Source organism: Lacerta agilis, chromosome 10 (assembly GCF_009819535.1).
Source record: "Lacerta agilis isolate rLacAgi1 chromosome 10, rLacAgi1.pri, whole genome shotgun sequence".
Lineage (NCBI taxonomy): Eukaryota > Metazoa > Chordata > Lepidosauria > Squamata > Lacertidae > Lacerta > Lacerta agilis.
Genome location: NC_046321.1, coordinates 3,910,883 through 3,937,080, shown reverse-complemented (window position 1 = coordinate 3,937,080; position 26,198 = coordinate 3,910,883). Strand labels below are relative to the sequence as shown.

Genomic DNA, 26,198 nt, shown 5'->3' with positions numbered 1-26,198 from the left:
TTCCGTCAATCAAGTCAGCTTCGTAGTGAAAACTACATCTCTATGAGTCACATCTCCCTGGAAAAGACCCTGATGTTGGGAAAGATGGAGGGCACAAGGAGAAGGGGACGACAGAGGACGAGATGGTTGGACAGTGTTCTCGAAGCGACTAGCATGAATTTGGCCAAACTGCGGGAGGCAGTGGAGGATAGGGGTGTCTGGTGTGCTCTGGTCCATGGGGTCACGGAGAGTCGGACACTACTGAACAACAACATGAGTCACGTTACTTAAAACTGAACACAGAACTTGCCTCGAGGGTCTATGTAAGAACTTGAGTATTGCACATGTAAGAATCACTCGCAACTATGGATATCTGCTAAATTTAATGCCCAGACTGCTGATGGATTTATGCATCTCCTCTGCTGTCAGGTCCAAGGAGGTTTGGGGCCCCTGTCAGCCAGAAGCCCGCCGTGCTTGTCCTGAAGCACCATTTGTTGGAAGAAGAAGAAGAAGAAGAAGAAGAAGAAGAAGAAGAAGAGGAGGAGGAGGAGGAGGAGTTTGGATTTGATATCCTGCTTTATCACTACCCGAAGGAGTCTCAAAGCGGCCAACATTCTCCTTTCCCTTGCTGCCCCATGACAAACACTCTGTGAGGTGAGTGGGGTTGAGAGACTTCAAAGAAGTGTGACTAGCCCAAGGTCACCCAGAAGCTGCATGTGGAGGAGAGGAGACGCAAACCCAGTTCCCCAGATTACGAGTCTACCGCTCTTAACCACTACACCACACTGGCTCTCTAGAATAGATGAATGATGAATGGGGAGGGGGGCTCATGACAGCAGTGTATAAAATTACTAATGGTGTTGAGAAAGCTGTTAGGGAGAAGTTTTTGTCCCTCTCTCAATACCAGAACTTTGGGGCATCCAAGGAAGCTGAATAGTGGAAGAAGACACAAGAAGGGACAAAAGGAAGGACTTATTTGCACAGCGCATAGTGAAACTATGAAATTTGCTCCCCAAGGAGTCGGTGATGGCTTTAAATTTGTGGAGGAGAGGGCTAGTATCACTGGCTACTGCTATGCCGTCCCTGCAATGTGAATGCCAGTGGTTAGGGATAACGATAACAACAACAACCAATTTATTATTTATACCCCGCCCATCTGGCTGGGTTTCCCCAGCCACTCTGGGCGGCTTCCAACAAAATATTAAAAATACAGTAAAACATCAGACATTAAAAACTCTCCTAAACAGGACTGCCTTCAGATGTCTTCTAAATGTCAGGTTGTTGTTTATTTCCTTGACATCTGGTGGGAGGGTATTCCACAGGGCGGGTGCCACTACCGAGAAGTCCCTCTGCCCGATTCCCTGTAGCTTTGCTTCTCGCAATGAGGGAACCACCAGAAGGCCTTCGGAGCTGGACCTCAGTGTCCGGGCTGAATGATGGGGGTGGAGACGCTCCTTCAGGTATACTGGGCTGGGGCCGTTTAGGGCTTTAATGGACAGCACCAACACCTTGAATTGTGCTCAGAAAGTCTGACCACTGTGAGAACAGGATGCTGGACTAGACAGGCATATGGCCTCATCCAGTACTCAGGCTCTTTTATGTTCTTCTTCATTTTGGCTTCCATTATTTCCCCACTGCGAGAGGCAGTGAAGGATAGGCGTGCCTGGCGTGCTCTGGTCCATGGGGTCACGAAGAGTCAGACACGGCTGAACGACTGAACAACAACATTTCCCCACTGTCTATTTTAGACTGCAAGCACCTTGCAGAGAGCAGGGACCTCTCCTTGGCGATTGTGTGAAGCAGCTGCAGTATGGCACTGGGATGGTTCTCCCCCACTTCCCTACTATAGCTGTTAGATAAAGGATGGGCTGTTTTCAGTGAGGTCTCTCTTTATGTTCTATGAATGGGCACAGCAGCTATGCAAATGGCGCTATTGCACCGCCTTGCAATTACGTATAAATATCCCAGGGATGAGACCGCAGCATATCTAAGCAACCGAAAGTGAACAGGATGGATGAGGGAGCATCCATTTGAAAGGAGGCACGCTTGCCCAAGGATGTGCCCTAAGCCCCAGTAATCCATCCACACATACCGGACATTTAAACACCACCAAGCTTTATTAACGTTGTGGGCAAACAAAACCCAAAAGCAAAAACACGGATTCAAATTATGCCAATCACTAAAATGTATGCAAACATGCTGGGTTTGAATGAACTTGCTTCATTTGCATGCTTTATTTTGAAGGTGATGCCTCGGTTTTGCAAACTTTGCCCCTCCCCTCCCCCCCTGAAAAGCAAAAGCCACCAAAAAGAAAACTAGACCAAGGACCCGGTACAAGGAAGAAGGACAGGCGAGATGCGCTGAGCAGAGCAGATCAGCTCAAGAAGATAATAGCTTCACCACGGGGCCCAAGAACAGCAGCATGCGGCTTTGCAATTGCAATAACTGCTTCTCGCTTCCAGGTGGATTAATTAGTGGTCCTCGGGAGCCGAGAGTTTCGAGCCACTTGCAAGTGCTTGTTAAGGGCTCTGGAGCCACCAGGGACACAATCAACGGGGAGCCCTGCGTCTCGGCCTGCTCAGGCATGAGGACCTCTCTAATTACCACCATAACAAGAGTGGAGATCATCACCTCACCACAGAATCCTAGAGCTGGAAGGGACCACGAGGGTCCTCTAGTCCAACCCCCTGCAAAGCAGGAATCTATTGTCCCATGTGGGGCTTGAACCCATGACCCAACAGGCCCTTTTGCTTCCAAAAGCCTTATGTGGATGGGCCAATGCATGTCAGCCGAGTGCAGCGCTGAAGGCCCAATGTCACCTCAAGCCTCAGTTTTAATTTCGCCGTTGCCCTGTGCAACATCCTATCACTGAAGAACTGCTAAGAACTGAACTGGGTGCTTCCGACTTAGAAGTCACGAGCTCTGCCAAAGAAGTGCTCTTGAAGGCAAGCCTTCTGTGGAACGGTTGAGGGAGTCAGAAGAGAACACTAAGAGGTGACATGACAGCCATCTTCAAATATCTAAAGGGCTGTCACACGGAAGACAGAGCAAGCTTGTTTCCTGCTGCTCCTGGGGGGAAGGACCTGAATCGAAAGGAGATTACGACCAAACATCGGGAAGAACTTTCTTATGGCTATCTCAGAAGGTGGTGGACTCTCCTTCACTGGTGGTTTTTAAGCAGAGGTTGCAGGGGCATGTCTGGGATTCTTTAGTGATTCCTGCACTGCATGGAGTTGAACTAGATCATCCTTAGGTTCCCTTCCTGTCAGGGGATCCTCCGGAGGCAGCGGAAAGCCGGCGGAGGTGGAGGGAGGGACCCCTGATGTTGAAAGTGCCCAGCACCGCCAGAGAAGCTCAGAGACTTCCTGTGGGAGTGATAGGCAGGGAGAGAGTTCTGTGGCGAAAGGGCAGTCAGATGTTGTTGCAGGGTCCCAACACCAATTCAGCAGTTCAGCGATGGAGGGGGAATCGGTAGTTCCGTCGCCCCAACTATGTAGGGGGCTCAAACGGAAGGAGGAAAGGAGGAGGCTTGGGGTCTCCAGGTTGTTTAGTTGGAGGCGCTCTCGCAAAGCGCCACTTCCTGAATCTGAGAGCGACTAAGACGGTCATGGAATTTGAGCTCTGACTTGTACATATCTGTAAGGACGTTCAATGGTTGCTCATGTGAAATCAGCCAAACGCAGAACTTCTAACAACTAAGTTCTTTATTGTGCAGATATTTACAGTGGAGCAAAAGTTCAAACGTCCATCTCATCCCTCTGCAGAGTACAGGAATGAACCCTTCCAGTTCTTTGTCCAGCAAGAGGCGCGGGATTCTGAACCCCCGCCTCCCCCTTCCACGTCCTTTCTGTCTGCGAACTCGGAGCATGGGAAACTGACCCTGTTCCCCTCTTCCCCCTTGGTGCTCAGGCTCTGCGATCTCTTCACAGCCCCTGCGCCAACTTCCTGCCTCCAACTCCCCCTCCCCACTAGAGGAATGGTCGCTTCCTGCTGAGGAGGGGGATGACGAACTGGTGAACAAAGGGGGAGGTTCGCTGTACTGCAGGCTCTCCCGGGATGCTACCTGTCATGGGGAGGGGGGTTTCCTGACAATATCTGTATAAGTTACAGGTAGGTAGCATTGTTGGTCTGCCATAGCCAAAACAAAATATAAAATCAAAAATCCTTCCAGTAGCACCTTAGAGACCAACAAACTTATTTGGTCTCTAAGGTGCTACTGGAAGGATTTTTGATTTTATATTTTGTTGGTCTCCAAGGTGCTACTGGAAGGATTTTTTGATTTTTGATTTTATATTTTGTTTTGACTATATCTGTATAAGAAACTGATGTAAATATACAGATTCTGAGTCATCGCCTTTTACTCGTGAGGAGCACCACTGGACCCTTACACTTCCAATACTTTGATTCTGTGATCCTTCATGGGCTTTCTGAGCAAGCCATGTGTCCGATGAGCTGCTCAAGATGGAGTAAGGCAAACAGGTGCTCCCAGGCAGGTGGGCTGACAAAAAGATTGCCTCTGGCTCTGCAATCACCACTGGTTATTCTCCCGCACTCTGTAGAAAACGCAGCATCAATGGGAACACCTCACCTCGTACCGTTTAGCAGAGTCACTGCAGTTCCCCCCTGGAGAGAAAGAATTAAGTGTGTCTCCGAGGAGTTGTGTGCGCAACAGAGAAGGCGAGAGGGAGGGATTTTGAGACTTGAGATTCTTCGCTGGAAAAATCAATAGGTCGGAGGCAACCAAAGCTCCCCATTAATGGCTTTTCCCACCTTTTCTACCTGCTTACCTGGGTCATCTTGTCCACAGAGACCGGAATCCCGTCGATGGTAAGCGGTGGCAGCTCAGAGTTAACCTCTTGCGGCGCAGGTGCGTGTTCCAACAGAGCGGACTCCAGGTCTTCCAGGATCATGCTCTTGTACTTGCGCACCTGTGGGGAATCGGAAGGGCTCAGGTAAACAAGGCGAAGAGCAACAGGAGAGAAGAGGGTGCTAAGTAACGGGAAGGGGGGGTGCGGTCCCCTTCCTCGTGGAACTGCACACCAGAGCAAAGCAGAGCAAACAACACCACAGCTGCCAGATGAAAATACCCACTGGCCCCAAAGCCCTCAGACCAGGAGGGCATTCGAGCGAGATGATGATGAAACTCTGAGCAACACCAACGAGAGGATTTCCAGAGAGGTCTGGAGGCAGGGCAGGACTGTCCCAAACAGCTGCTTGTGTGTCTGTTCAGAGTCCCTTTTGGACCAGCCCTTGCTGAGAGTGAAGACCAGCAGATCATTCTCAGGCATCTTTGGGATCAGCCCACAATTCATTCATTTCTTTAGAACGCTTGTTCATCTTTTATCTTGCCGATGGTCCTTCTTCCCCTCTAACTAAGACTCTAGGAGCTGAGTCAGGAACGACATAGCCCAGTGGTTCCCAATTTTTTTCGGCCCACCGCCCCCCTTGGTTCCATAAACTCACCCCCCCCCGCACTCCCTTCCCTCTCCTATAAGAAGGCATTATTCAGAATAACGGTCTGCATGGCCCACTTAGGAACATAATGGCGCAATAAAATTCAAAACAGCCACTATTAATTGCGCTTTTATTCAAAACCCAATTAAAACTATTTTGGTTTAATTAATTCAACAAAACTGAATTACCACATTCAGTAAGTACTTCACGGCTGGGTAAGTCCCAAAGCGATACCAGTTTCCCAATGTCTGGTTTGCTGCGGCAAAGAATTTAGCAATTTCCAAAGATGGATTAGATACCAGCAGAAACTGATGTTAGTAACTGCCTGTTGGTTATGCCAAAGTCTGCTTCCATCTTATGACTGGCTCTGCCCCTGCACTGCCTTTTTGTGACTGGTGGGCCTTGGTAATTTTCAGGTGTCTCAAGTGGGCCGGGGGGCACTTTACACGCAAACTGACATGGGTTGGAATTCCCAGGAGAGGTCGGGGGGGGGAACTCTCCTTCCTTGGAGGTTTTTGAACAGAAGTTGGATGGCCATCTGTAATGGATGCTACAGCTGAGATTCCTGCATTGCAAGGGGGTTGGACTAGATGACCCCTGGGGGTCCCTTCCAACTCTACACTTCTGTGAGCCGCCATAACCCAACAAAAAAAGAACCACTGGGGGTGTGTTGGAATACTAATTCCTCATTCAAAGCTAAACAACAGTATTGCCACTAATCTCCTCACATTTTAAGTAACGTATTTAAGCAGCAATTAAGCACACAACGCGGGTGGCGCTGTGGGTTAAACCACAGAGCCTAGGGCTTGCTGATCAGAAGGTCGGCGGTTCGAATCCCCGCGATGGGGTGAGCTCCCGTTGCTCGGTCCCTGCTCCTGCCCACCTAGCAGTTCGAAAGCACGTCAAAAGTGCAAGTAGATAAATAGGTACCGCTTTGGCGGGAAGGTAAACGGCGTTTCCATGCACTGCTCTGGTTCACCAGAAGCGGCTTAGTCATGCTGGCCACATGACCCGGAAGATGTACACCGGCTCCCTAGGCCAGTAACGCGAGATGAGCGCCGCAACCCCAGAGTCGGATACGACTGGACCTAATGGTGAGGGGTCCCCTTTACCTTTACGCATCTCAGAACGATGTACGTAAGTAAATCAAGTAAGAACCCCGGGAGCGAATCATGCATGGAACTTCGGAGCCTTACCACGTTCTCTAGCGGTGCTGCACCAAACACTTTAAAAACAGGGTTGGGTTTGGAGGGCGAGATGCAGAGGACAATGGCCTGCTGTCCTACGCGGGTGGTGTATTCGTCCAGCGTGGCACGAAGCTTCCTGTTTCAAAAAGAAAAGAAGTTGTTTCCCCTTTAAAGACATTTCACAATACATAAGAACATAGGAAGGGCCTGCAGCTGGACCAGGCCAATGTCCCATCTAGTCCAGCATCCTGTTCTCACAGTAGCCAGCCAGATGCCAGTGAGGAAACCCAAGCAGAAGAAGCCTCTTTCCTCCTGTGGCTTCCAGCAACCGGTATTCAGAAGCATTGCTGCGGAGGCAGAGAAGAGCCATCCTAACTAGGAGCCATCGGTAGCCCTCTCCTCTTCCATGAATTTGTCCAATCTTATCTTAAAACCATCCAAGTTGTTGGCAACCCCTGCCTCCTATTAACTATGCATAAGAAAGCCAATCCCAACATTTGTCTTTTCCTAACAGTGTTTCTCGTGGCACTATTACATAATAAAGCGATTTATTACGAGTCGGGTTTTGAACACGCTGCCGTCACCCTCGGTTTCAAGGCAGCAAAAAGCAGCATGCGATTACTCTGTTCCCGTTGCAAACATCTTCTCGGCAGCCTCCTCTTCTCAGCGGGGTGCTGCCATCTCATCCAGGAACACACATTTCTGAAATATGGACTGTATCAGGGGTCCTCCAGACAATGCTGGAATCCATTTGTTCCTGACTACTAGCAATGCTGGTTGGGAATCCTCCTCTGGCCTTGCGAGGGATGCCACAGTTTGGCTTAGCGCACTGTCCAAGCCCAGGCTTGCGGCTTGTCTTCTACAGACAGATTATGAATGGTAAGTCACCAAGCCAACCTTGGCTACAGAAGTGTGCATGCACACGAAAGCTCATACCAAGAACAAACTTAGTTGGTCTCTAAGGTGCTACTGGAAGGAATTAATAAATAATAATAATAATAATAATAATAATAATAATAATAATAATAATATCTGTATTGATATCAGGCAGGCACTTTCACTGTGCTCTTTCCAGCACCAGATAAAAAACGTTTTTGTTTAGACAAGCCTACCCAGATACATAGAATACGGATGTGTTTTCAGTTTATTGCTGGTTTTAATTTTTTGAATGTTTTGTTTTTACTATTCATTTTATTGTTTAATTCTGTTTGCAAAGCACTTTGAGGTTTCTGTTTGTTTTTATCTATGTAAACTTCATGAAATGAGGAAACCAACAGGCATCCACCCAGTGTCACCACGCTTACAGGATAACCTTGGGCCGGTCACTGTATTTCAGGTTAAACTACCTCATAGGGTTGTTTTGAGGATAAAATGGCCAGGTCACAAGAGGAAGGAAACCTGCTTCCCTGGGGGGAAACATGTCTCCCTGCTCAAAAGAATTCTTAAAGGGAGATACGAGGAAATAAATCTGCAAAGGCTTGTTTATAGTGCGAGGATCGCCATCATGCAAAAAGCAACCCTCTCTGTACAAACAAGGAGCTCTCAGGTACGCCCAGGTGTTTCCCTGGTGAGTGTTCTGTGAGAAGAGAGTTAGGGCAGCGCAGGGGCTAGGAGAGCCACAAGGTGCCGAGTTCAAGTCTTGGCTCTGCCATCAACTCACACAGTTGTCTCAGGCGATCTCCTATCTCCCGGCCTCAGTCTCTACCTCCAAAATATGGGGAGTATTAATACTAGCTCAGCTTATCTCACAGGTCTGCTGCACAGATTAAAGATACAGTTAAAGCTATGGTCTTCCCAGTAGTGATGTATGGAAGTGAGAGCTGGACCATAAAGAAGGCTGATCGCCAAAGAATGGATGCTTTTGAATTGTGGTGCTGGAGGAGACTCTTGAGAGTCCCATGGACTGCAAGAAGATCAAACCTATCCATTCTTAAAGAAATCGGCCCTGAGTGCTCACTGGAAGGACAGATCCTGATGCTGAGGCTCCAGTACTTTGGCCACCTCATGAGAAGAGAAGACTCCCTGGAAAAGACCCTGATGTTGGGAAAGATGGAGGGCACAAGGAGAAGGGGACGACAGAGGACGAGATGGTTGGACAGTGTTCTTGAAGCTACCAACATGAGTCTGACCAAACTGCGGGAGGCAGTGGAAGACAGGAGGGCCTGGCGTGCTCTGGTCCATGGGGTCACGAAGTGTCGGACACAACTAAACGACTAAACAACAGTGTGTATGAAACACTGTGAGAGAATAGCCTGCAGTGGGACACAGGAAGATGCCTTATGCAGAGTCAGACTATTGGTCCATCTATCTCGGTACCATCTACACTGAATGGCAGCAGCTTCTCCAGAATTTCAGACAGGAGCCTTTTGCTAGATTCCTTCTGGTGGTTCCCTCACTGAGAGAAGTGATGCTACAGGATCTGCTCGGTAGCGGCTCCCTCCCTGTGGAACACCCTCCCGTCAGATGTCAAGGAGATGAGTAACTGTACAACTTTTGGAAGACATCTGAAGGCAGCCCTGTACAGGGAAGCTTCTTAAGGTTTAAGTTTTTATTACAGTTTTTATATGTTGGAAGCTGCCCAGAGTGGCTGGGGCAACCAGTCAGATGGGTGGGGTACAAATATTATTATTATATCCCCAGGGCTATAATAAATGCACCACTTTCTAAATTGCCATGTTTCTGCAGGGGAATATGAAGCACACACCCAAGAGAGGGCCATCTTGTTCTTGCTTACAGGAGCATTCATTTGGGGGGTGCAGGAGCTCCAGATCTTGCCAGAGGTTGCTGACTCTCTTCTAAGCCTCTTCAACCATGCAAATGTGCACAATGAGTCTGAGGTTAGCACTCGCTACCCGAGGACAGCCAATTATGTAAACTGATTTTTGGTGTGCTACAGGAACACGGAAGGCCGACGTGTACCCACAAGCCACGGCCGGGCCCCATCATGCGCATGCAAAAACAGGGTGCAAATCATGAAAAGAGAAACTTGTATGCAAATCCGCATATACAAATTAGCACTGGCCCTCTCAACAGACCTGGACGGTGGCCACATGTTACCAATCAAAGCTCTTCCTTTTGCTTCCCTGGATGGGGAGGGAATTCCTAAAACGGAACATAAGTAGAGCCTACTGGATCAGGCCAGTGGCCCATTTAGTACAGCATCCTGTTCTCACAGTAGCCAACCAGATACCTGTGGGAAACTTGCAAGCGGGATCTGAGCACAAGAGCACTCTACCCTCCTGTGGTTTCCAGCAATTGGGGATTTAGAAGCATTTTTGCCTCTGAGTGTGGAAGCAGAGCATAGCCATTGTGGCTACTGGACACTGACAGCCTTATCCTTGCATTTTGCTACTCTCCCATCTCACTTAAGGAACAAAAATATTTTTTGAAATTGCTAAACACACAGAGAGAGGGAGAGGGAGAGAGAGAGAGAGAGAACCGGATTCAGAATAAAGCATAAAATGATCTAGTTTTTGGAAGTATGGAGACCCGGCATTCCATACTTGGCTGCATAAAAAAGAATTAAACCCCCTGCATCCCATCTTCTCATCAACAGCCCCTCCTCTTCTTTGGCCCCGTATGAGTCTTTTCCCCATCTCCCTCTAAGATCCTTGAGTCTTTCACCTGCTGACCTCAGCCGCTATGGCTCTCTAGCCCATCTTATCCCCTCCCCTCCATGCACACACTTCCTGCCCCTAGGCTCTGTGACCATTTTCTTCCAGAGCTCAAATTAAAGGAGGGCAGATGCAGACAAGGTCTAGCCCCCTTAGCAATTATTTTTATTTCTATTTTTAAGGAGGCCACAGGGAGAATCATGATTTGGGTAAAATTAGCAGGAGTTGGGGGTGCGGATTATGGATTTCGTTAAGGCTCCCCTATTTCTCCTTCAGTCCAACCTTTCGCTTCCATTGCATCAGTTGTGCTGATTTTTCTGCCTCCTGTGACTGACTTTTCCTCTTAACGATGTCAGCATTCACAAACATTCTGCAGCTTATAGAATCATAAGAGTTGGAAGGGACCCTGAGGGTCATTTAGTCCAACCCTCTGCAGTGCAGGAATACGCAGCTGTCCCTTACAGGGAATGAACCTGCAACCTTGGGGTTATCAGCACCACGCTCTAACCAACCACAGCAAGTCAATCCGTGGGGTGGGAGCTCTCAGTCAGGGAACAGCCAGTTTTTAGGCTGTGGTCACTGGAATTGCAAATCTGTGCCACCCCTTTAGATTTGAATTCTTATTTTGAGCAAGGTTTTCCCCCACCCTGTGCAGTCCAGCCCTGTCAGACAGAACAAAGTCCTGTGACCTATTGCCTGATGAAACCAAGAAGAGATTGGAAGAAAACTTTTTTTTTAAATGGTGCTGGCGGTGGGGAGGGACATTCAAATTGTGCCCGAAAACTTTTATGCATGCTCCACGAGGGAGGAAAGAAGCCCTGGGACTGCAAACCTGCTGGAATAATTCCACTGGCACCAAGCCACATTGAGCAAGACTCGGCAACACATTGCAACAGCAGGCCGAGGGAAATGAATCTGCTCAGCTGAACGTTGCATCAGAGTGCCCCTAGAGGAAGAGAGCCTTTCATGGGAACAGAAGCGTTCTCAACTAGCAGCTAACTTCTTCCTTCTTCCAGATGCTGCAAGGCACATTCCTAGAGAGGCCGTCATTTGCATCATCCCACAGATCCCAGAGTGCCTGGGTCACCACCTTGCGGCTTCCAGCACTGGAAAACGGGTCAACGTGTAACTATCAAAGGGGAGCGCAACCAATACAGCATTCACAACAGTTTTAAATTTCAGGTGTGCACAATTCCCACTAAGTTTAATGCCAAGGCTTTTCTGGCTGCGCTCATCTGGGTAAGCGGGGACTCTTCGGCAGTGGTTTTACCCAAAACCATTTTCAGGAAAGTGGCAGGAGAAGAAAGACCTTACAGATCGAGCTTTTCTCCCGGGCCCCAATTTGGAAAGTTCTGGCTGCGTGGCACGCTCTGCAGCATCCCTGAAGGCAATCTCAAGGATATGCACAGGCGAGGCTAGGAGAGGAGGACACCAGAGGCGCTAAGAGCAAAACAATCCGGCCTCCTCTTTTGTGAAGGCCTGACTCTGCAATCCCATTTTGCATGCACTTCCAGACAGGCCTTTTGAGAAGAGACCAATGCAGGGGCAGAGGAAGGGGGTACGGTAGGGGCGGTCCGCACTGCGTGTCACCACTGAGGGGGGTGACAAAATGACGGGCGGCACTCACCGCAGGGCCTGCAGCGTACCCGAGCCACGCGTCTCTTCTGGGAAAGACATGGTGGCTTGAGCACGCGCAGGCTCTGTGCTGCCCAAACGGTCCGCCCGCTGCCTCCCCCCCCCCCCAGCTGTAGGGCAGCTAAGTGGGAGGAGGCAGTAAGACTCCGGAGGCCCCGCGGTGAGCCTCGCGCCTATGGGCGTGCCGCAGCAGGCACCCAAGCGGCTTCCTCTGCCACTGAGCCTATGGTACATGAGCAGATAAGATATCAGGAAATTAAATGCTAAAGCCAACATGGGGCGAACGAAGCAAGCCTAAACAGCCTCGGTCCAGTATACCTGAAGGAGCGTCTCCACCCCCATCGTTCTGCCCGGACACTGAGGTCCAGCACCGAGGTCCTTATGGTGGTTCCCTCGCTGCGAGAAGCCAAGTTACAGGGAACCAGGCAGAGGGCCTTCTCGGTAGTAGCACCTGCTCTGTGGAACTCCCTCCCATCAGATGTCAAAGAGATAAACAACCACCAGACTTTTAGAAGACATCTGAAGGCAGCTCTGTTTAGGGAAGCTTTTTAATGTTTAATAGACTATTGTATTTTAATATTCTGTTGGAAGCCACCCAAAGTGGCTGGGGAAACCCAGCCAGATGGGCGGGGTATAAACAATAAATTATTATTATTATTTGTCACTAAGCCCATTCAAGGCTTATCACAAATGTGCAGACTCCCAGAGAGTAAATGGCGGCTGCTTTACTCATCCTCTGGTCCTGCTGGCGATGCGCTCCTATGAGCTATGCCATGGTTTGGATGAGCATGTTGCACACGAGCCCAGCCTTGTGCATTGTGTGCTACAGATAAGTGGCAAGTCATGGAACAAACCTTGGCTATAGCATGTGGTTTACCTGGAGGTAACTGCTCTAGGGAACCTGTGTCCCCCCCAGATGTTCAACAACCCCAGCTGCCATCAGACTGCCCCCCTCCTAGCATAGCCAATGGTCAGTGGTCAGTGGGTGGGAATTATAGTCCAGCAAAATCTGGAGGGACACAGGTTCCCCATCCTTGGCTCTATAGGTATGGGGAAGAAGGACGTATGATGGGTCACTCATTTATCTTTCTGGCTCAGATGGAGACCCAGGTTCCAGGTGACCCAGGTTCCAGTACTTTATCCTGCTGGTGGAGGCGGGAGGGAGAAATCACACCTTTCGTCCTGAAACTTGGAGATTCAAAGATGGCTGTGGAGCATCGGGCACTATCGGGCTCAGACCACGGGCCACTGATTCCCCATTCTCTGCACAGCTGGAATCGCAGGTAGGTGGAGGGAAGTGCAAGCCTAAATTATCCTGGTCCTGGGAAACAGGTGATTTCAGAGAACCAATCCCATGCTTGGTCTTGTTTTTGTATCTGATTTTTGTTGGAAGCCACCCAGAGTGGCTGGGGTACAAATAATAAATATTATTAAATATCATTATTGTCAAGCGCTTGACCCTGAGCACCAGATATACACAAAAGAGGTCTCTTCTTCAAGACAGCACATAGTGAAACTATGGGATTCACTCCCGCAAGGGGGCAGTGATGACCACTGACCTGGACTACCTAAGGCCACGCTGCTCACTTGGGTAGGGTGTGAGACTCTTCTCTTGGGTAGCAGGGCCGACAAAGACCCCTCTCTGCCCCCAAACCTTGGAGAACTACTCTCAGTTAGAGGAGACAATGCCAGGCTGGTGTAAGGCAGCTTTCTGTGTTCAGACGCTCTTACCGTAACAAACGTGTCTGCTGCCTCTTGCGGATCGACGGGTTGGATTCAAAGACGTGAGGCCGTTTCCTTTTCTTGCCCGTCGCCACAGCAGCAGCAGCTGCCATTCCCACAGGGCCTGCGGATGAGAGATGGGTTTTGAATATTCGGTGGGCCACAGGCCGAAGACAACATAGGCCATAAATGCTACAGCAAGCTACTGATGAGATTCCACAGAACATCTGAGAGGTTAAGAAAAGCTGAACGAATCCATGGACGTTTATGACATAGTTATGCATTGGTAACTTCAAGGTTGGATTGCTGCAATGTGCCCTAAGGTACCAACGTATAAGACCCCGTACAATTTCCCTTTCAAAGGCATCAGAAGCCTGCTCCACAATAACTCAGAGCAAGGGCTTTCAATATCGCTGTCCTTGCTCAGGGAAACAGGATTGCTGCTGAGATATGACAGGTGCCCCCACCTGTGTTTTCAAAAACTATATTTAGCTGGATTTCTGTATTGTTTTCAAAACTATTTTTTAGCTGTGCTTATGGTGGCGCTGTGGGTTAAACCACAGAGCCTGGGGCTTGCTGATCAGAAGGTCGGCGGTTCGAATCCCCGCGACGGGGTGAGCTCCCATTGCTCGGTCCCTGCTCCTGCCAACCTAGCAGTTCGAAAGCATGTCAAAGTGCAAGTAGATAAATAGGTACCACTCCGGCGGGAAGGTAAACGGCGTTTCCATGCGCTGCTCTGGTTCGCCAGAAGCAGCTTGTTATGCTGGCCACATGACCCAGACGCCGGCTCCCTCGGCCAGTAACGCGAGATGAGCGCCGCAACCCTAGAGTCGGACACGACTGGACCTAATGGTCAGGGGTCCCTTTACCTATACCATATTTGCAAATTGCCTCACGTGAAAGGCAATTCGTAAGTTAATTAAATAATGATGATGATGTATTTGTTGGTCTTTAAAGTTGCCTGCGACTTTAAGAACTGTAACTTTATGAATGTGTGATTGAGCTTGCTTTTCTCTCCTCCCTCCCACTCCTTTTTCCTCACGTGTCGTGCTCTTTTAGGTTGTGAATGTGAAGGTGGGGACTGCCTTATAACTAATTTCCGTAAGCCACTCTGAGAACCCTTTTGGCTAAGGAATGGAGTATAAATTCTGCAAATAAATAAACAGCACCATTAGACTAATACAACTACCCTTCCGGATATAATTTCAACAGCAATTATTTCACGCAGTATCTTTCTCCATGCATATGTTCCCAAAATCACCCTACAGGTTATTATTATTAGTTGTAAACAGGGTTGGATTTAGAACCCTAACTTGAAGTTAAGACCCCTAACATGGATGTATCAGATGAGAAAGAAACATTGTCAGTTGCAATTGCTGTACTGCCCTCTGCTGGTCGCAGCTTCATACTAGAAAATCTGGCTTGAGGACTTCTGTAAAATGTCCCCCAAAATGCAGATGAGGGGGGAAAGAGGAACCCTTCGCGGGACTGGTTTTTTAAAGACAAGATTCCAGGGCAGTTCTGACAGCAAGGTACGGACCAGTCAAATCACGAAAGAGTGTGCGCCTGCATTAGTCCTCTGCATTGTTTTGAAATGAATTGCATTGCTCCTTCTTCTTAGGTAAGGTAAAGGGTAAAGGGACCCCTGACCATTAGGTCCAGTCGTGTCCAACTTTGGGGTTGCGGCGCTCATCTCGCTTTATTGGCTGAGGGAGCCAGCAGACAGCTTCCGGGTCATGTGGCCAGCATGACTAAGCCGAACCAGAGCAGCGCACGGAAACGCCGTTTACCTTCCCGCCGGAGCGGTACCTATTTATCTACTTGCACTTTGACGTGCTTTCAAACCGCTAGGTTGACAGGAACTGGGACTGAGCAACGGGAGCTCACCCCGTCATTGCGGGGATTCGAACCGCCGACCTTCTGATCAGCAAGCCCTAGGCTCTGTGGTTTAACCCACAGCGCCACCCGCATCCTTCTTCTTAATCCCTCACTAATCAGAACTTCTGAAGGGAGGGGTGAAGAGATCATTTTGCTCACTTTAACATGTCGTTTATTCTATATACTAAGAAAGACTTTGCACTCTATATGCAGATCCTTGTGTAGCCAAAAGGCACTACTGTCACCATATGCAAGAGGCATCAGCGGCCTTGGGACAACCCCCCCAGATTTGCAGGGAATCTTTGCGGGGGGGGGGACAGCCTACAAGGACTGAGCAGGCATGGGATGCTGACCAACACCTGAGGGGCAGCAAAGCCTACTGTATGCAGTTCTGGTTTCCTCACCTGAAAAAAGGTTGCAACACCAGGAAAAGGTTCAGAAAAGGCCCCCCCCCCAAATGATCAGGGGTGGGTGGGGGTGGAGCGACTCACCTATGAAGGGCCGTTGTAGCATTGGGGGCTTTTCAGTTTAAAGAAAAGGAGAGCAAGGGGTGACATGATGCAAGTTTTTACAATGGCACATGGCATAGAGAAAGTGGATCGAGAAGTTTTCCTTCCTCTCTCACAGCATTGGGACTCATGGACATACAACGAAGTCGGGTGTTGGAAGACTCAGGACAGATCTTCACGCAGAACATAAACTGTGGAAGGAGGCAGCAATGGCCAGGAACTTGGATGGTTTTAAAAGAAGATCGGACAAATTCACAGAGGAGGAGAGGGCTATCGATGGATAGAACAGGATGCTGGACTAGATGGACCATTGGCCTGATCCAGCAGGCTCTTCGTATGTCTTATGAAAACTGGGGAGAAGGAATGGATTACAGTGGTACCTTGGTATTAAAACGGCTTGGCTCCCAAACTAATCGGCTCCCGAGCGCCGCAAACCCAGAAGTGTTCCAGTTTGCGAAGCATTTTCGGAAGACAAAATGTCTGACGCAGCCTCCGCTCGAGTGCAAGAAGCTCCTGCAGCCAATCGGAAGCTCTGCCTTCATTTTTGAACAGTTTCAGGAGTCGAACGGACTCCCGGAACAGATTAAGTTAAGAACCAAGAGGGAACCAAGATTAAGTTTAAGAACCAAGGTACCACAGCCGTGAACACGAAACTGAGCTGGTGCTACCAGAATAAGAGGCAGCCTGGGCTCCTGGCTCTGAGCCTGATGCTGATGATCAGGGGTCACTGGCAGGGAGGGGCCCACTGAGTCAGTCCCCACAGCATTAGGGCTGGTAGAACCAGGACCCTTGCAGACACCTTCTCCTGTGTCCCAGTAGTCCAACGGTGCTGTGAGTCCAGGTGGAAGGGCAGGAGAAAAGCCTGTCTTCAGGCCAGAGGGCTGGCCCTCCAAGTGGCTTTAATTCTCCATAAAGGGGTGAAGCCCAGAAGGGGTGGGCTGCAGGCCGAAGAAGAAGAAGAGTTTGGATTTGATATCCTGCTTTATCACTACCCTAAGGAGTCTCAAAGCGGCTAATAATCTCCTTTCCCTTCCTCCCCCACGACAAACACTCTGTGAGGTGAGTGGGGCTGAGAGACTTCAGAGAAGTGTGACTAGCCCAAGGTCACCCAGCAGCTGCATGTGGAGGAGCAGGGAATCAAACCTGGTTCACCAGATTACGAGTCCACTGCTACACCACACTGGCTCTCAAAGAAGCTCAAAGAGGCTCTGTTAGCTCCCCGCCCCCCTTATAGGGAAGCAGGCATGGCTGGTTGGTTGGAACCTTGAAGTGGAAAGCCCTGCAACACTTCAGAGAGTAAGCGCCTTCTCACCAATAGCCACTTACTTAAAATAGCTAGATGCACTTAAACTGCCCAAACCATTCAGTTGACCTTTGTGAAAAATCAACCCCGATAGAAAAAGCCCTTCCCTTTTTCATATCAGTCTCTTCCAGCAGGTACCAGTAGTGAAGCTCGCACCCAGGAATACATAAATAGATTGCGGGTGGTTATCAGAACATAATCCATCCATCGAAAAGTGAACAGGGGAGAGTATTTACTAAGGGTGCATCACTCTTTGTTAATCAAGAGGGTTTTTTTTTTTTTGCTTTTCATACGTGTTACATGCCAAAAGGACTGGAAGAAGCCTCTTGTGACTGGCAAGTGAACCCCACTGAAGTCTTCTCAGAGTTTGGAGAATTCACATCCTGAAATGTTAACATGTCCACATCCTTTGACCTGGAAAGGGGCCCAAGGAAAAGCTTCGCTGCTCAGTACGAGTATTTTCTTGCACCAAAATAAAAAATAAAAACCTGTGGGTATGAACTCTAACATTTGTGGATCCCCTAAGAATTTTGGGCCACTTCCTTGGACACCTGTGGCCAACTCTGCACTGCCTAGTCAAGTCTTGATGCGAAAGAGAGGAAGAAACGCTTTGCCCCTTTAGGGCACACGGGGCAAGTGGGGGGACGGGACAGGAAAGGGCGGCAGCAATGTACCTGCAGCGGCCAGGTGGGCGGTCACCTCATCAGTAGCCGTGGAGTTGAGAATGTCCGAGTCATCGTAGGAGGTGTCCTCGGGGGAAGAGGGCGAGTCTTCGTCCGCGCTGAGCATGCTGTGCTCCGTGTACGTGGCCACGTGGACCTGCTGCACCTGTTGGGCCACCGCATGGGCCTCGATGGTGGCCATGTGCTCCGTCTGCGTCACCGTGTGTTCCTCCATCGGTAGCTACTGCTAGAGGAAAGGAGGCACAGGAGGGAAGAGAAATCAGGCGGAGGAAGAAAAAGTGAAGTCTGAAATATCCGCTCCTGACACTGATCTCAAAGATCAGAACGCAGAACAGGAAGGGACCTTGAAGAGGTGGAGTAACAGGTGGGAAGAGCACTGGTGTGTATGCCCAGGACCTGCTTGTGGGAGCCCCATGGGCATCTGGTTGGCACTGTAAGTAGGGGGCTAGGTGGGCCTTTATTCTGCAGTCAGATCCAGCAGTCAGGCTTCTCTCATGTTCTTATGACTGCTGAAGCTGCATTGCGACCTGACTGGCTAGTGACAAAAAATGAAGGCTGAGCCGTCTCAGGAGTCACTTACGACAGCTTCAGACTGGCTGAGCGTGGCTCCTGGTGCGACTGTCTCCCTCCCCTTACATTCAGGTAGGTAGCCGTGTTGGTCTGACGCAGAAGAAATATATAAAAAAAATTAAAAATAAATATTGTCCAGTAGCACCTTAGAGACCAACTAAGTTTGTTCTTGGTATGAGCTTTCGTGTGCATGCACACGAAAGCTCATACCAAGAACAAACTTAGTTGGTCTCTAAGGTGCTACTGGACAATTTTTTTAAAATATATATTCCCTCCCCCTAAGAATCATAGATTTGTAGAGTTGGAAGGGACCCCAAGGGTCATCTACTCCAACCCCCTGCAATGCAGGAATCTCAACTAAAGCATCCATGACAGAGGGCCACCCAACCTCTGCTTAAAAACCTCCAAGGAAGGAGAGTCCACAACCTCCCGAGGGAGACTGTCAAACAGCTCTTGCTGTCAGGAAGTTTTTTCCTGATGTTTAGTGGGAATCCCCTTTCTTGTAACTTGAAAGCCAAGGGTTCGAGTGCTACTCTCCAGAGCACTCAGTGCTCTCTGGTCTAAAAGCAGTCTGGAGGCGCCTGAAATGTGTACCACACCTCTTTCCAAATGGTCAGTTCTTGCATTTTCATGTTACCTGTTCTGTCAGCTTCTACCAACACCCCTCCTAACTTGAAATAGAAGCCTCTTGGTTCAGGCTATCCTTGCCCACAAACTTGATCTCTGCCACCTTCTGAGCAGGTGCAGTTATTTTCTGGAATCAAGAGCACAGCTTGGCAGCCTCCAGTTATACTGTCACAACCTTCAGCCAAACGCTTATCCGACAAGCAGCAATCCTCTGGCTGTTATGCATTATTATTATTATTTATCGAATTTATATGCCGCTCTATATGCGGAGGTCTCAGGGCGGTTCACAGAAAAGAGCAACATAAAAACCACATCAATGCATCAATGGAAGCAGTCTTTGGGGAATTAATGGAGCAGGATAGGGAAGAGGCTTGGAACATTAGATCATGGGGTTCTCAAGCATTTTAAGCTATGTGCTCAACACAAAAGCTGTATTTTCCCATTATGTTTTCACTAAATTTTATCAGAGTTCAAGAACAGGTATTTTTTTTAGCACCTGCATTTTCTACCCACACAGCCTTGTAACATAAGCTTCTAGTTATGTAACCCCATCAGTAATCTTACCAAACTTGCTGGTACTAATTGGCGACTGGAGGCTAATTAGCCTTTGTTATTACAAAGAAAATGGATTGTTGGCTTTTAGCGTTCGGTGATTCTTTTTATACAGTGCAACTGCAATGTTTCGTGTGTGTTTTATTATTATTTAAAAAAAAAACTTGGCAAAGAAGCATCTCAGAAAATGGACACGAAACCAAGACAAAGGATACAAAGGCCAATTTCCCATTCCACCCCCACATCTGCTCTCCATTCTGAAGTAGGCCTATTCTTAGAAATCTCACTCTTTATGGTTGCTTTCTGCTGCTAGAGGTCATTAGGAAAGGGACTGAAAAACTGTCAGTATTATAATGCCATAATACAAACCTACTGGGCAACTGCAGTTGGAATATTGTGTATAGTTCTAATAAAGGGACCCCTGACCATTAGGTGCAGTCATGTCCGACTCTGGGGTTGCGGCGCTCATCTTGCTTTACTGGCCGAGGGAGACGGCGTACAGATCCGGGTCATGTGGACGGCATGACTAAGCTACTTCTGGCGAACCAGAGCAGCGCACGGAAACGGCATTTACCTTCCCGCAGGAGTGGTACCTATTTATCTACTTGCAGTTTGACGTGCTTTTGAACTGCTAGGTTGGTAGGAGCAGGGACTGAACAACAGGAGCTCACCCCGTCATTGCGGGGATTTGAACCGCCGACCTTCTGATTGGCAAGCCCTAGGCTCAGTGGTTTAGACCACAGCGCCACCCATGTCCCAACAGTTCTAATAGCCCCAACTTTAAAAGGATATTGCAGCGCTGCAGGTTCAGAAAAGGAAGGGTGGACATGCAGTGGTGGAGTTTCATGCTCCGGCACCGGGGGTGGGGGTGGGGTGGAGAGCAGGCAGGGTTGGAGCTGGTGCACATGCTGGGGGCATGGCGTGCCGCCCAGTGAGGGCAGGGGAGGCAGCCATGATGGCACCCCACCGGGATTGCACTGCCAGGGGTGATACACTCCCCCCACACTCCTCTTCCTCTGCCAGTGTGGACATGATAGAAATTTAGAGAATGCAGGTAAGTCTTTCTCCCTCTCTCGTAAGACTAGGACTTGTGGATATCCAACAAAGCTGAGCGTTGGCAGATTCAGGACAGAAAAAAAGAAAGTATTTCTTCACGTTGCACATAGTTGAACTATGGGACTCCCTCCCACAAGAGGCAGTCATGGCCACCGACTTGGACAGTTTTAAAAGAGGATTAGACAAATGAATGGAGGAGGTGGCTGCAGTGGCTACTAGCTATGAAGGCTATGCTCTGCTTCCACAGTTGGGAGGCAGCAATGCTTCCGAATATCGGCTGCAAGAAATCACAGGAGGGGAAGTTTCCCACAGGCATCTGGTCGGCCACTGTGAGAACAGGATTCTGGGCATGACTGGCCACTGGCCTGATCCAGCGGGCTTATCTTATGTTCTTACATTAATAAAGCGATGGAAGGAACGGGGATGTCCTCTGCAAGCAATTATTGGTTCAGACCTCTGGCAAGACTGATCTTCCTTCTCCCGGCACTGGGGGGGGGGTGTTAGAGAAAGTGAGGTGGCCCACTTGGCTCTGGCCTAACTCACTGCCAACATTCAGTCCCTGAAGGATCCTGCCTGGTTTGTACATGCGATGAGCCACGCTGCCTCTGTTATAACGGTGAATAAGCAGGGCACAACCCAATGCTTTAAGGTACAGTAGCGAGCTTCACACCGCGTGTATAACATGAAACCTGACTGCTTCGGAAAGGAAACGCATGAATACTGAATGAGACCTTCATCCTGTTCTTTAGGATTTTAAGTTACAGTGCCATTTTAACTTCAGGTTTCAGATTACGCCCCTGAAGAGGGGTTGCTCTGAAGTCTGAAAGAGGAGCTGTTCCTTGTCTTTTAATTTGCCCTCCCATTTGCTGTGCTGGTCAGACCTCACCTGGAATACTGTGTCCAGTTCTTGGCACCACAGTTCAAGAAGGATACTGACAAGCTGGAACATGTCCAGAAGAGGGCAACCAAAATGGTCAAAGGCCTGGAAACAATGCATTATGAGGAACGGCTTAGGGAGCTGGGTATGTTTAGCCTGGAGAAGAGAAGGTTAAGGGGTGATATGATAGCCATGTTCAAATATATCAAAGGATGTCATATAGAGGAGGGTGAAAGGTTGTTTTCTGCTGCTCCAGAGAAGCGGACACGGGGCAATGGATTCAAACTACAAGGAAGAAGATTCCACCTAAACATTAGGAAGAACTTCCTGACAGTGAGAGCTGTTGGACAGTGGGATTTGCTGCCAAGGAGTGTGGTGGAGTCTCCTTCTTTGGAGGTCTTTAAGCGGAGGCTTGACAGCCACCTGTCAGGAATGCTTTGATGGTGTTTCCTGCTTGGCAGGGGGTTGGACTGGATGGCCCTTGGGGTCTCTTCCAACTCTAGGATTATATGATTCTATGATAACACTGCATTGCAAGGGGTCAGGCTAAATGACCCATTGGGTCCCTTCCAAGGTTCTTGATTCTATGAATGGGCTCTTGGAATGAAGCTGGAGCTGATTTAGAGGAGGCCTGCTCCAGCTGCCAGTCCCCCAGAAACCGTCTCCCGAAAGTGAGCATCACACAAGGCACAGAAGCTTGCATGAAGCAACTGCAAACAAAGCCTGAAGGTTTTGAAAGCAGCAACGTACTATTTATTTTCTGTTCTGCCATGTCGTCCGGCCATGCCGGCTTCCATACTGAGAAATGACAACCACAAAACCACAAGCAGCGTTGTGGGGCAGCTGGGGTACACATGGGAGAGAACACAATGTTCAGTACTTGTTGTCTTTTCAGATAGGATAAGGGAAGGTCACCACTCAACAGCAGTGTCATCTTTGCTTGCAGAGAACCAGTAGCGGTGTTGTGGTTAGGGTGTCAGACTAGGACCCTGAAGACCAGGGTTCAAATCCCCCCAGAGCCATGAAGCTCACCAGGGGACCTTGGGGGCCATTCACTGCCTCTCAGCCCAACCAACCTTACAGGGTTGTTGCGAGGGTGAAATGCCATGTTGGAAATTCAGCTATATAAGCTAGGCGCCGAATGGTTCCTTAGACCAGGCTTGCAGTCACAAAAACAGAATGCCTAGTTGCCAATACGACTTTTGGTTCCTATAATTCATTCTTGATTGAGCAGATAACATATCACGGATAGAATTCTACAGGATAACCTATGTTTCAGGAGACAGGACCTAAAGCCCATCAAAACTGTTTGAACTGAAGCAACTGCTTTCCTACACTAATAGAAAACTATTTGCTTGTTTTATGGGGGAAGACATAGCGACACGCTGTAGAGAAGCCTTCCAGATCTATTGGACTACAGCTCCCATCAGCCCCAGCCAGTAGCAGTGAAGCCTGCTTTCCAGAGTGAGGCCAAAATATTCCTCAATGAAGGAACATGGTGTGGCTGTCAAGTTATTATCTTGAAAGTGTGGCCCAGGGAAAAAAAAGGTTGGGAACCACTGCTCTAGCCTGTTTCTTCATGGTTGGTTTGGCCCAACATTGCTTGTGTCAAAGTAACTGGTACTGGAAGCCAAACTCCTTCTCCATACTTGCAGATCAGGAACTTGTTGCTGCTATTATTGCGAAATAACCTCTGCAAGCGAGCTGAGTGGGCCAGTGTTGTTTTCTTAGGAACAGCGCCTGCTAGCCAGCAGCTGTACCGAAAGAGTTGCTGTCTCTACCCGCGCCTCCCTTAGCATGTCCCCAGGACACCTGCCCCACGTTGCCAGAGCCTGGTTGACCAAGGAGAAACGAAGGATATGCCTCAAATATCTGAGCGGTACCAGTGCAGAACTGTCTAACGCCTTCCCCAAACTGGTTCCCTCCAGATGTTTTGGACATGCTGGCTGCGGCTGATGGGTGTTGTAGTCAAAAACATCAGGAGGGGCAGAAATGGTCTAGCACTCCTGTGCAGATACATTGCACTATGCGCAGAATTTGTTTCTTCAAGTGCTGGATGATTTGTTGTGTCTGAAGTCTTGGGGTGGCGGCTCCTGTTCACAACTGACAAGTGAGGAAAAGTGTTGAGAACATGTTCAGGGCATTCTTCATGGCACCATGCCTTGTTTTGACTAGAAGCAGCGCCAGTTTTTTATTTACCAAAATCAAGAACCTTGGAAGGGACCCAATGGGTCATTTAACCAGTCAAGAGCTCTCCGAATTGTACCTGCCCAAGAATTTGGGGCTGTCTTTAAAATGTCTCCTTGCATTGCATTATCATAAGAGTGAACTATCTGTTCTTTACTGCTTTTTAGAAAAGGCTACCGGTAACTCTTCAAACCAAGTTAACAAAGGCATTGGGGAATTAACAGATGCCCGGAAACCAAGCACTTCAGAAGAGCGAGAATTGCACAACCTTTGATTAGCATGCCATAAATTGCAGGTGAGGGACTTCAAGCCCCAGACCTCTCTGCCTGGGTCCATGGGAATCTCCCCAGGCAGACCACCCCTTCCTCAGCCATATCTCCTCTCCTTGGGGCACACATCTCATCAGCCCTACTTCATACCCTCCTTGAGTGATTTGCCTGGCTGGAATGTTTCCTTGAAATCTGAAAATGCCTCCTGGCTGCCAGGATTTAGAATAGAGGGGGGTGTGGTTGGGTGTAGAAACAGGCCTACTATATAAAGGCAAAATTCATTCATTGCTTCACCTACTTTTGCCTCTGGCCCCATAACCACTGTGGCATGTGGCTCCTGGACGTTTGCACAGATGGGTATGCGTGAAAAAGGTTCCCCACTCCTGCCATAAATGTTACCAAAGCTACTCATAATTGGTCCTATGCCAACATGCTATCCGCACGCCAAAACACTACAGCAAAGTGTTTCTTAACCTCCACCCTTAATGGGGGCAAATCGGTCACCCAGAACACCATTTCCCAAACCCCTGGAAATGCAGCATGGTCAGTTTCACCGAAGAAGTTACGCTTTACTAGTTAAACATTTTAACTCAAGACATTTCGCTATGTTGAGTTAAATCTTTATATAAAAATGTACACAACGTACACCATGCCCAGAAGGTTTGATAGTTCTCCTCTTTCAGCAGTCAAGATCTCCAGGTTTTGGAAAACAGCAGACTTGAGGCGGTCAATTTGCAGCCAGTATAAACTTCAAGCATTACTCTAAGGCCACCCATTACTTGATTCCAAGTCCACCCACTTTGGAAAACAACAATCTCTACCAAAGTCAAGATGGCCCAATATCCTATTTTAACCAGTAAGGCAAATGTTGCTTTTGAGCTGAAGTATTTCTCTCGCCTTCATATGTCAGCTATATGAGATGGAAATATTCATAGCCAGTAGATGATTGGGGGCTGTGTGAAAACAAACAAACCAGCAACCGGGATTGGGGCAATGCTAAAAGTTAACCACCTTCCCTTCCGTGTGCACTGCCTGCCTAGAGCCTCTTCCCCAAAATATCACACCCACAGAACTGACATTTTCAAAGCACAGTCCCTGCTAGTAACATATTTTAAAAGAAGATAGTCACAGTCTTGAAGAAAAAACAGTCTGGGCTGGTAGCGAAAAGGAGAGGGGAATACAAAGCAGCTCTTTGTTTTAAATAAGTTAACAGCAAAATGGTTGTTGGGTTTTGGCATCGGAAAGAATTCTCATTAGCAAGTGCTCCGAGCTGCTTGCCTGAAGACCGGTTTTGATTCAGGGCAGCCGTGCAATTTAAAACAATTGTCACTCCTCAAAGAGAAAGGCAGCCGCATAATATGTACTTGCATGTACCAGCTGAACAAGCGGCGAACGCTGAAAGGACAGGGCACTTGGTGACAGGAGCCCCAACACACCCGCCATCCTTTATCAGGCACTGATCTCCGACATTGCAAGGAAGAGGTTTCTGTAGGAAGTGGGACCGATCCCAGGGAAGTGCAGCTGGGAAGGCTAAAAAGAGCCCAACCAAAGGCTCAAGAAAAAAGCAATGCCTTCCATTATTTCCTCCTCCAAAAATAAACAGGAGCAGGTTGTGGTTTATCTTCTTGCTAACTTGCTTCCAGAGCACAGAGGCCAGCACTGAGGAGGCCTTGAGATCTGTCTGCTTATTTCCTATCTGACCTCTTAGAGGATGAGATCATAGAACCCAGGAAGGGTGAAATGGAGACTGATGATGCTGAGAGGCGTTGGGCTCAGGCTGTTCTGTGCCCTCAGCTGTACTTGGACATAGAAATAGTTGTCAGACACCATTGTCAGACAGAACTAATCTATGACATTTATGGTTCTTACACATGTGCACCTGGACACAATATTTGTTAAGTCTTTCACAGATTTCCTGAATTTGCAGGAAAGGGAGCCTCTCTGTCAGTCACAGTGCAAGAGAGTAGCGCAGCTCTTCCAGATTCATAGCTCCTTTACATGTTCAGGGTTATATCCAAAGTGGTGCTAAGTAACCATTCCTCAAGGATTTCCAGTTGTGCAATCCAGTTGCCCTCCCTCTTCCCTCCTCAAATCTT

General features: G+C 48.7%; 1 protein-coding gene across 6 annotated transcripts in view; it reads right to left on the bottom strand.

Moving 5' to 3' along the window:
- Positions 1–26,198, bottom strand: part of NRF1 (nuclear respiratory factor 1) — a 62,132-nt gene that overhangs the window by 27,750 nt on the left and 8,184 nt on the right. For 5 of the 6 annotated variants that reach the window (XM_033161988.1, XM_033161991.1, XM_033161992.1 and 2 more), the window contains exons 2-5: positions 17,956–18,190; positions 13,601–13,715; positions 6,630–6,756; positions 4,767–4,907 (exon numbers count right to left, since the gene is read on the bottom strand). In XM_033161988.1, coding sequence (XP_033017879.1) covers positions 4,767–4,907; positions 6,630–6,756; positions 13,601–13,715; positions 17,956–18,178 — 606 coding nt within the window. In that variant the 5' untranslated portion in view covers positions 18,179–18,190. The remainder of the gene's footprint in view (positions 1–4,766; positions 4,908–6,629; positions 6,757–13,600; positions 13,716–17,955; positions 18,191–26,198) is intronic. The other variant, XM_033161989.1, reaches the window with a different exon arrangement.